The 10,203-nt window shown below is 65.7% G+C and overlaps 1 protein-coding gene across 1 annotated transcript; it reads left to right on the plus strand.

Annotated features, from left to right (window-relative positions):
• Positions 1–1,306: 1,306 nt before the first annotated feature.
• LOC140000205 (latent-transforming growth factor beta-binding protein 4-like) lies at positions 1,307–6,985 on the plus strand. The gene is made up of 6 exons (XM_072030003.1): positions 1,307–1,848; positions 1,927–2,249; positions 3,006–3,071; positions 3,557–3,685; positions 5,255–5,404; positions 6,576–6,985. The coding sequence occupies exons 1-6, from the start codon at positions 1,391–1,393 to the stop codon at positions 6,983–6,985; spliced, it is 1,536 nt and encodes a 511-aa protein (XP_071886104.1). The 5' UTR covers positions 1,307–1,390.
• The last annotated feature ends 3,218 nt before the right edge of the window (positions 6,986–10,203 follow it).

Consider the following 10,203-nt stretch of genomic DNA (forward strand, 5'->3'; position numbering starts at 1 on the left):
TGGGGATGGGATGGGGATGGGATTGGGATTGGGGTGGGGATGGAAATGGAGACTAATAATGGATGAAAATAGGGACTGGGACTGGGACTGGGACTGGGACTGGGACTGGGACTGGGACTGGGACTGGGACTGGGATGGGGATGGGGATGGGAGGGGATGGGAGGGGATTGGGGTGGGGATGGGAGGGGATGGGATTGGGGTGAGATTGGGATGGGGATGGGAGGGGGATGGGAGGGGATTGGGGTGGGGATGGGATGGGTTGGGATGGGATGGGATGGGATGGGGATGGGATTGGGGTGGGGATGGAAATGGAGACTAATAATGGATGAAAATAGGGACTGGGACTGGGACTGGGACTGGGACTGGGACTGAGACTGGGACTGGGACTGGGACTGGGACTGCGACTGCGACTGGGACTGAGACTGGGACTGAGACTGGGACTGGGACTGGGACTGGGACTGGGACTGGGATGGGGATGGAATGGGTTTGGAATGGGGATGGGGGTGGGATTGGAACAGGATTGGGATGGGGATGGAGATGGAGACCAATAATGGATGAAAATAGGGGGTGGGATTGGGATGGGATTAGGGTGAGATTGGGATGGGGTTGGGGATGGGATGGGAATGGAGACAGGTCCAGGGACCAGAACGGGACGAGGATGGGGACTGGGACAGGGATGGGAACCCGCACACAGGGCTGTGATGCGCACGGGGCTCATCCTGCCCGGGGCCGTGGTCCCCATCATCCCCCACCCCACCTTGTCCCCCCCCCATGCTTGGGGTCCCCCCGGTGTCCCCGCAGATGTGGACGAGTGCCAGGAGCATGGGGCCGAGTTGTGTGGGGCCGAGCGCTGCGAGAACCTGCCCGGATCCTACCGCTGCGTGCCCCCCTGCCAGCTCGGCTACCGGCCCCGGGACGGCGGGGGGTGTGAGGGTACGGGGCCATAGGGACGGGGACAGGGCCATGGGGATGGGGATGGGGCCATGGGGACGGGGATGAAGCCATGGGGATGGGGACGGGGCCATGGGGATGGGGATGGGGCCATGGGGACGGGGATGAGGCCATGGGGATGGGGATGGGGCCATGGGGATGGGGATGGGGCCATGGGGATGGGGATGGGGCCATGGGAACGGGGATGGGGCCATGGGGATGGGGATGGGGCCATGGGGATGGGGACAGGGCCATGGGGACGGGGATGGGGCCATGGGGACGGGGATGGGGCCATGGGGACAGGGACTGGGGCACGGGGATGGGGATGGGGGTACGGAGAGGCTGAGGGGACCCTGAGGGGCCATGGCATGGGGGACATCAGGGACAAGCCAATGGGGCACAATAGGGACAAAGCTATGGGGGACATGGAAAAAACAACGGGGATGCTGGGGACAAGCCAATGGGGTCGAGGTGCAGGGGGACTTCTCTATGGGGTCAGGATGGGGATGGGCAGCAGGGGACATCAGGGACAACACCACGGGAGATAATGGGGACAAAACGATGGGGGACATTGGGGACAAGCCAATGGGGCCACTGGGGACAAGCCAATGGGGTCGAGGTGCAGGGGGGCTTCTCCATGGGGTCAGGATGGAGACGGAGAGCAGGGACCATCGGGGGACAGTGGGGACCCCCCCATGGGGCTGAGCTTTTGGGGGACGGCTCCACGCTCCCCCCCCAATGTCCCCACCGCCCCCTCCCCCCAAAAAAACGTCACCTCCCCGCTTGCAGACGAGGACGAGTGCGCCGAGGGGGGGTCCCGCTGCGGCCCCCACGCCGCCTGCCACAACCTCCCCGGCTCCTTCCAGTGCGCCTGCCACCAGGGCTACGAGGCCGCCCGGCACGGCCACCACTGCCAGGGTACGGGGACAGCGGGGACAGCAGGGGGGGGACACCCAGAGTGACACTGAGCCCCCCCCCTTCGTGTTTCCCCCCCAGACGTGGACGAGTGCGCGACGCTGCCGGGGGTGTGCGGGGCGGCGCGCTGCGAGAACGTGGACGGCTCCTTCCTCTGCCTCTGCCCCGACGGGGGGCACGAGTTCGATCCGGTGACGGGGATGTGCGGGGGACCCCCCCCAGCGACCCCACTCCTCCGGCCCCCCCCGGAGCCGTGGAAGCCCCCCCGGGCTTGGCGGCGTGCTTCAGCCCCGCCTGCGGGGTGCTGGCGCCCAACGTCAGCCGGCAGCAGTGCTGCTGCAGCGTGGGGGGCGCCTGGGGGGTCCGCTGCCCCCCCCCGAGGCCGTGCCCCACGCCTGGAACCGGTGGGGACATGGGGACGCTATGGGGGGGGGAGGGGATTGGGGATGGCGTGGGGTGGGAAGGGATTGGGGTGGGAGTGGGATTGGGGATGGGGATTGGGATTGGGGATGGGGACGGGGATAGGGATGGGGATGGGGATGGGGATGGGGATGGGGATGGGGATGGGGATGGGGATGGGGATGGGGATGGGGATGGGGATGGGGATGGGGATGGGGATGGGGATTGGGACTGGGATGGGAAGGGATGGGGATAGGACTGGGATGGGATGGGATGGGATTGGGATTGGAGTGGAGTGGGATGGGATGCGATTTGGGATGGGATGGGATGGCGATGGGATTGGAGTTGCAATTGGGACTGGGATGGGATGGGATTGGGATGGAGATAGGATTAGGATTGGGATGGGATTGGGATAGGATTGGGGGGGTGGAGATGGAATTGGGATGGGGTTGGTGATGGGATTGAGATAGATTGGGATTGGGACTGGGATGGAATGGGGATGGGATGGGGATGGGATGAGGATGGGACTGGGATTGGGGTGGGAAGGGATTGGGATGGGTTTGGGGTGGTGATGGGATTTGGGATGGGGATGGGGATGGGATTGTAAAGGGATTGGGATTGGGGTGGGTATTGCCAGGGATTAGGACTGGGATGGGATGGGATTGGGATCGGGGTGTGGATGGGGACAGGGATGGGCTGGGGATGGGGTCAGGATGGTGCCAAGGTGCAGGGGGGGTGACACCTCTGTCCCCCCCCCCAAGCCGAGCACCGAGCCCTCTGCCCCCACGGGACCGGCCAGACCACGGGGCCCCAGGGCTCAGCAGCAGGTCAGTGCGGCCGCGGGGGGGGCACAGCGATGGGGCCCCCCCCATTTGGGGGCTCCCTCCGTTTAGGGACTCCCCCCCCTACTCAGGGGCTCCCCCCTGTATTTAGCGGTTCCCCAATGTTGGGGATGCCCCCCCATTTTGGGGATGCCACCCCTGTTTTGGGGCTCCCCCATTTATGGGATGCCCCCCATTTTGGGGACTCACCCCCCCTAATTTGGGAATGGCCCCCATTTGGGGGACTCACCCCTCCCATTTTGGGGATGTCCCCATTTTTCAGGGTGCCCCCTCAATTTGGGGATGCCCCCCCTATTTTGTGGGGTTACGCCCCTCCCCTTTTGGGTGCATCCCGCCTATTTTGGGGCAATACCCCCCCTATTTTGGGGTTCCCCTCCTATATAGGGGCTCCCCCGTTTCGGGGGTGCCCCCCCCAATTCCGAGGACCCTCCCCCTGACGTCGCCCCCCCCCTTACCCCCTTACCCCCCAGATGTGGACGAGTGCCGGGTGTTCGCGCCGCAGCTGTGCCGGGGGGGGGTCTGCATCAACGCCGCCCCCGGCTTCAGCTGCTACTGCCCCAGCGGCTACTACTACGAGCAGGAGCACCTGCAGTGCGTGGGTGAGCACCCAGCACCCCCAGCACCCCCCCAGCACCCCCCCAGCACCCCCAGCACCCTGACCTCAGCACCCCCAGCACCCTACTTGTGCCCTGGGTGCACCCTGCCTGCACCCTGAGCACCCTACTTGCATCCTGAGCACCCTGAGCACCCTGCCTGCACCCTGAGAGCACCCTACTTGCACCCTGACTGCACCCTAAGAGCACCCTGTGCACCCCGAGCACCCTACTCGCACCTTGAGCACCCTGCCCTCAGCACCCTGAGCACCCTGCCAGCACCCCCAGCACCCCCAGCACCCCCAGCACCCTGACCTCAGCACCCTAATTGTGCCCTGGGTGCACCCTGCCTGCACCCTGAGCACCCTGAGCACCCTAATTGTGCCCTGAGTGCACCCTGAGCACCCTCTTTGCACCCTGAGCACCCGACTTGTGCCCTGACTGCACCCTGAGTGCGCCCTACCTGCACCCTGAGCACCCTAATTGTGCCCTGAGTGCGCCCTACTTGCACCCTGCCTGCACCCTACTTGCACCCTGAGAGCACCCTGAGCACCCAGCCAGCACGCTGAGCTCCCTACCTGCACCCTGAGCACACAACCTGTACCCAGAAAGCACCCTAAGAGCACCCTGGCTGCACCCTGAGCACCCTCTTTGCACCCTGAGCACCCAACTTGTGCCCTGCCAGCACCCTACCTGCACCCTGAGCACCCTGCCTGCACCCAGCCAGCACCCTGAGCACCCAACTTGCATCCTGAGCACCCTGAGCGTGCCCTGTCTGCACCCTGAGCACCCAACTTATGCCCTGAGTGCACTCTACCTGCACCCTGAGCACCCTACTTGCACCCTGCCAGCACCCTGAGCACCCTGCCTGCACCCAGCTCACACCCTGAGAGCACCCTGCCCACACCCTTCCAGCACCCTGCCAGCACCCTGAGCACCCTACTTGCACCCTGCCTGCACCCTGAGCACCCTGCCAGCACCCAGCCAGCACCCTGAGCACCCAACTTATGCCCTGAGTGCACCCTACTTGCACCCTGAGCACCCAACTTGTGCCCTGCCAGCACCCTGCCTGCACCCTGAGCACCCTAATTGTGCTCTGAGTGCACCCTGGCTGCACCCTGAGCACCCTCTTTGCACCCTGAGCACCCAACTTGTGCCCTGAGTGCGCTCTACCTGCACCCTGAGCACCCTACTTGCACCCTGACTGCACCCTGAGCACCCTGCCTGCACCCAGCTCACACCCTGAGCACCCTTGCCCACACCCTTCCAGCACCCAGCCAGCACCCTGAGCACCCTGAGCGTGCCCTACCTGCACCCTGAGCACCCTAATTGTGCTCTGAGTGCACCCTCCCTGCACAATACCTGCACCCTGAGCACCCAACTTGTGCCCTGAGTGCACCCTCCCTGCACCCTCAGCACCCTGCCTGCACCCTGTCTGCACCCCGAGCACCCTACTCGCACCCCAAGCACCCTGCCCTCAGCCCCCCGAGCACCCTTCCAGCCCCCCGAGCCCCCTTCCAGCCCCCCCCCCCGTGCCCCCCACCCCCTTGCCGACCACCACCGCCCCCCCCCCAGATAACGACGAGTGCCAGGACGAGGACGCGGAGCCGTGCATCGGGGGCCGCTGCGTCAACACGGTGGGCTCCTACTTCTGCTCCTGCGCCCCCCCCCTGGTGCTGGACGGCTCCCAGCGCCGCTGCGTCACCAACGACACCCGCGCCATGGGTGAGGCCACCCCCTGTCACCCCCCCCGTGTCACCGTCACCCCCCCCGTGTCGCCCTGTCCCCACGTGTCCCCATATCCCTGCCCTATGTCCCCGTGGCCCCCCATCCCCGTGTCCCGGCACTGTCCCCTGATGCCCCCCCCGTGTCCCCATGTCCCACATCCTGATGTCCCACGTCACCGTGTCCCCACGTCCTGTGTCCCCATACCCCCATGGCGCTGTATCCCCCATGTCCCCAAATCCCCGTGTCCCCGTGTCCCCATGTCCCACATCCTGATGTCCCACGTCACCGTGTCCCCACGTCCTGTGTCCCCATATCCCCATGGCGCTGTATCCCCCATGTCCCCAAATCCCCGTGTCCCTGTGTCCCCATGTCCCACGTCGCCTCCCCTTGTCCCACATCCCCCTGTCCCACGTCACCATATCCCCGTGTCCCCATGTCCCCATGTCCCACATCCCTTCATCCCAGTGTCCCCCATTGTCTCCCCACATCCCACATCACCTCCCCATGTCCCCACCTCACTGTGTCCCCATGTCCCCGTGTCCCCATGTCCCCACGTCCCTATGACCCCACAGCCACGTGGCCCCATAGCCTCATGTTGCCATGCACCCGTGTCCCCTACGGCCCCTTGTCCCCTCGTCCCCATGTCCCCATGTCCCTAAGGCCCTATAGCCTCACATCCCTGTGTCCCCATGTCCCCCCATGTCCCTGTCCCCCCCCCCATGCCCACGTCCCCATGCCCCCTCCCATGCCCACGACCCCCCCATCCCCTATACCCATGTCCCCATGTCCCCATGTCCCCAAGACCCCACACAGGGGGACCCCCACCCTGCCCCCCTCCTACCCCAGCAATAGGGACCCCCCCCAGACCCCCATAATGGGGACCCCATGGGCACCCCCCAGAGTGGGTCCCCCTTAGACACCCCCCCCATGATTGGGACCCCTTGGACCCCCCCCATAACAGGGACCCCTTTGCCCCCCCCAATAATGGGAACCCCTCCCACCACCCCACAACGCCCCCCCCCTAATGGAGACCCCTTGGGTACCCCCCATATAACAGTGCCCCCCCCACCTCTTTACACCCCCCCCCTTAGCATCCCCAATTTTTAGGACCCCACCCCACAACCTGCCCCCCCCCCCATTTTTTTTTCTCCCCCCCCCCCCCCCCCAGATGACTTCGAGTTCCTCTGCAACGTCCTGCGCCCCCCCGGCCCGGGGCTGGGCCCCCCCTACGAATACGGCCCCGAATACCCCCCCCACTACGGGCTGCCCTACGGCCCCCTCCCCTTTGGGGGTCCGGGCCCCCGCCTGCCCCCCCCGGGGCTGCGCGCCGACTACGACCCCTATGGGCTGGGGGGGGGCTACGACCCCCGCGGGGACGCCCTTTACGCCGCCCCCCCCCGCTACGAGGACTTGGAGGATTTCGAGGGGTCCCGCCGGGGCCCCCCCCGCTCCTCCCGGCCCCGCAGCCCCCCCAGCGCCCCCCAGGACCCCCCCCCGTGGCTCTTCCAGCCCCATGGTGTGGCCGAGCGGCCGGGGCGAGCCAGCGAGGATGGTGAGTTTGGGGGGGGGCGGGATTGAGGGGTTTTGGGGGGGGATTTTGTTTTTTTTATGGGGAGGGGGCTGACGGGGACCCCCCCCCGCAGACCCCCGGGACGAGGCGCTGCCGCCGGAGCTGTGCGGGGTGCTGAGCGGCTGCGAGCATGGGCACTGCGTGCGGGTGCCCCAGGGCTTCACCTGCGCCTGCGACCCCGGCTACCGGCTGGACGCGGCACGCGTGGCCTGCGTGGGTGAGACACGGCCTAATCCCGGCCTAATCCGGCCTAATCCGGCCTAATCCGGCCTAGTCCCGGCCTAGTCCCGGCATAATCCCGGCCTAATCCGGCCTAATCCGGCCTAATCCGGCCTAGTCCCGGCCTAGTCCCGGCATAATCCCGGCCTGATTCCGGCATAATCCCGGCCTAATCCGGCCTAATCCGGCCTAGTCCCGGCATAATCCCGGCATAATACGGCCTAATCCGGCCTAGTCCCGGCCTAATCCGGCCTAATCCGGCCTAGTCCCGGCATAATCCCGGCATAATACGGCCTAATCCGGCCTAATCCCAGCCTAATCCGGCCTAATCCGGCCTAATCCCGGCCTAATCCGGCCTAGTCCCGGCATAATCCCGGCCTAATCCGGCCTAATCCCGGCCTGATCCCGGAATAATCCCGGCCTGATCCCGTCCTAATTCCTTCATAATCCCGGCCTAGTCCCGGCCTAATCTGGCATAATCCAGGCCTAATCCCGGCCTGATCCCGGCCTGATCCCAGCCTAATCCTGGCCTAATCCCGGCCTGATTCCGGCCTGATTCCGGCCTGATCCCGGCATAATCCCAGCCTGTTCCCATCCCAATCCCATCCCATCCCAAACCCCAGTCCCAGACCAAATCCCACCCCATCCCATCCCCAATCCCACTTTAATCCAACCCCCAATCCCACCCTAATCCAACCCCAAATCCTACCCCAATCCTACCCCAATCCTACCCCAAATCCCGATCCCATGCCCATTCCATACCCCCAATCCCAATCCCACCCCAATCCCATCCCCACCCCCCCCAATCCCATCTGCAACCCCTTCCCACCCCAGTCCGACCCCAAATCCAATCCCAATCCCACCCCAAATCCCAACTAAATCCCAATCCCGCCCCAAATCCCAACCAATCTCAGTCCCACCCCAAATCCCTTCCCATCCCAACACAAACCCATCCTAATCCCACCCCAATCCCATCCCAAATCTCACCCCAATCCCATCCGCAACCCCTCCCCACCCCAGTCTAACCCCAAATCCAATCCCAACCCCAATCCCACCCCAAATCCTACCCAATCCCAATCAAACCCCAATCCCACCCCAATCCCCCCTCAAATCCCCCCCAAATCCTCCCCAATCCTACCCCAATCCCCCCCCAAATCCCCCCCAATCCCAATCCCACCCCAATCCCATCCCAATCCCCCACAATCCCAATCCCCACCAAAATCCCACCCCAATCCCATCCCCATCCCCCTCAATCCCACCCCAAAACCCACACAATCCCAATTCCACCCCACCCCAATCCCACCCCAATCCCATCCCAATCCCATCCCAATCCCCCTCAATCCCACCCCAATCCCCCCCAATCCCAATCCCACCCCAATCCCCCCCAACCCCCCCCCCAATCCCACCCCAAATCCCACCCCATTCCCCCCCCAATCTCCCCCAATCCCCCCAAAACCCCCCAATCCCACCCCAATCCCACCCCAAATCCCCCCCAACCCCCCTTAATCCCCCTCCCCGACCCCCCCTGACCCCCCCCCTTTTCCCCGCAGACCTCGACGAGTGCTCGGAGGCCGCCCTGTGCCGGGGGGGGCGCTGCCTCAACACCCCCGGCTCCTTCCGCTGCCTCTGCCCCCCCGGCTCTGTCCCGGCGCAGGGACCCCCCCGCTGCGTCCCCGCGCGCCCCCCGGCCTGAGCCCCCCCCTCCCCATCCCGGGGGGGGGGCCCTGTATTTATTGTCTGTATATATCGGAGCTGGGGGGGGGGGGGGATGGAGAGACACTGGGGGGCACCGTCCGGCATCCCCCCCCCGCCCGCTGTGGGGTGAGGTGGGGGGGTGCTCCTGGGGGTGCCCATGGGGGTGCCCGGCCCCCCGCTCCCTCCCCCCCCGTCCATGTGAGCCCCCCCTCACTTCCCCCCCAATTTTTACAGAATAAAGGTTTTCTATAAAATGAGCTGGGGGGGGGGGAGTTCTTTCATCCTAATAGGGTCGGGTGGGGGGGGGGCTGTGGTGTCACAGGGACTGGGACCCCAAATGGGACCCCCCCCTCATGAGTCTGGACCCCTCTACTTGGGACTGGGACCCCTCTATGGGTTTGGGACCCCCCCCAGTGGGACTGGGACCCCCCCCATGTATCTGCTCCCCCCCTCAATGTGTCTGCCCCCCCCAATGGGACTGGGAGCCCCCCATGTGTCTGGGACCCCTCCATGGGTTTCGGGACCCCCCCCAATGGGATCAGGATCCCCACCCCAATGGTGCTGTGACCCCCCCCCCCCATGGGTCTGTGACCCCCCAATGGGACCGGGAACCCCCCTATTGGACCTGGGACCCCCCCCATGTGTCTGGGACCCCCCCCATGTGTCTGGGACCCCCCCCCCATGCATCTGGGACCCCCAACCCCCCCCAGTGACCACAGCGAGCCCGTCGCGCTTCGAGCCCCCCGTTTATTGCCCCCCCTCGTCCAGCAGCCCCCCGTCCTCCTCGGGGGGGTCCGGGGGGGGGCGCAGCGCGGCGCTGACCCCGTGCAGCTCCAGCAGCTGCTGGAAGGCCGCCAGCAGCAGCAGCGCCGCCGTCACCCCCAGCAGCAGGTAGGCTGGGGGGGGGGGACACAGCGGTCAGAGACCCCCACCCCCCCGTGGAGACCCCCACCCCATGGAGAGATCCCCATGGAGACCCCCCCCCAATGAAGACCCAATCCGCCATGGTGACCCCATCCATGAAGACCCCGCCACCATGAAGACCCCACCCCAATGGAGACCCAACCACCATGGAGACCCCAACCATGAAGACCCCAACCACCATAAAGACACCACCAGAAAGACCCCACCCCAATGGAGACCCCAACCACGGAGACCCCAACCATGGAGAACCCAACCACCATAGAGACCCCAACCATGAAGTCCCCCAACCACGAAGACCCCAACCACGAAGACCCCAACCATGAAGACCCCACCCCAATGGAGACCGCGCCCCAGTGGAGACCCAACCACCATGGAGACCCCAACCATG

Source organism: Anas platyrhynchos, chromosome 33 (genome assembly GCF_047663525.1).
Source record: "Anas platyrhynchos isolate ZD024472 breed Pekin duck chromosome 33, IASCAAS_PekinDuck_T2T, whole genome shotgun sequence".
NCBI classification, from domain to species: Eukaryota; Metazoa; Chordata; class Aves; order Anseriformes; family Anatidae; genus Anas; species Anas platyrhynchos.

Excerpts from the sequence above, each read along its gene's own strand:
- LOC140000205 (XM_072030003.1), top strand. The coding sequence starts at position 1,391 with ATGGGGTCGAGGTGCAGGGGGACTTCTCTATGGGGTCAGGATGGGGAT. Across the intron at positions 1,849-1,926 it reads GCACGGCCACCACTGCCAGG|ACGTGGACGAGTGCGCGACG; the intron begins GTACGGGGACAG and ends TTTCCCCCCCAG. Across the intron at positions 2,250-3,005 it reads GTGCCCCACGCCTGGAACCG|CCGAGCACCGAGCCCTCTGC; the intron begins GTGGGGACATGG and ends CCCCCCCCCAAG.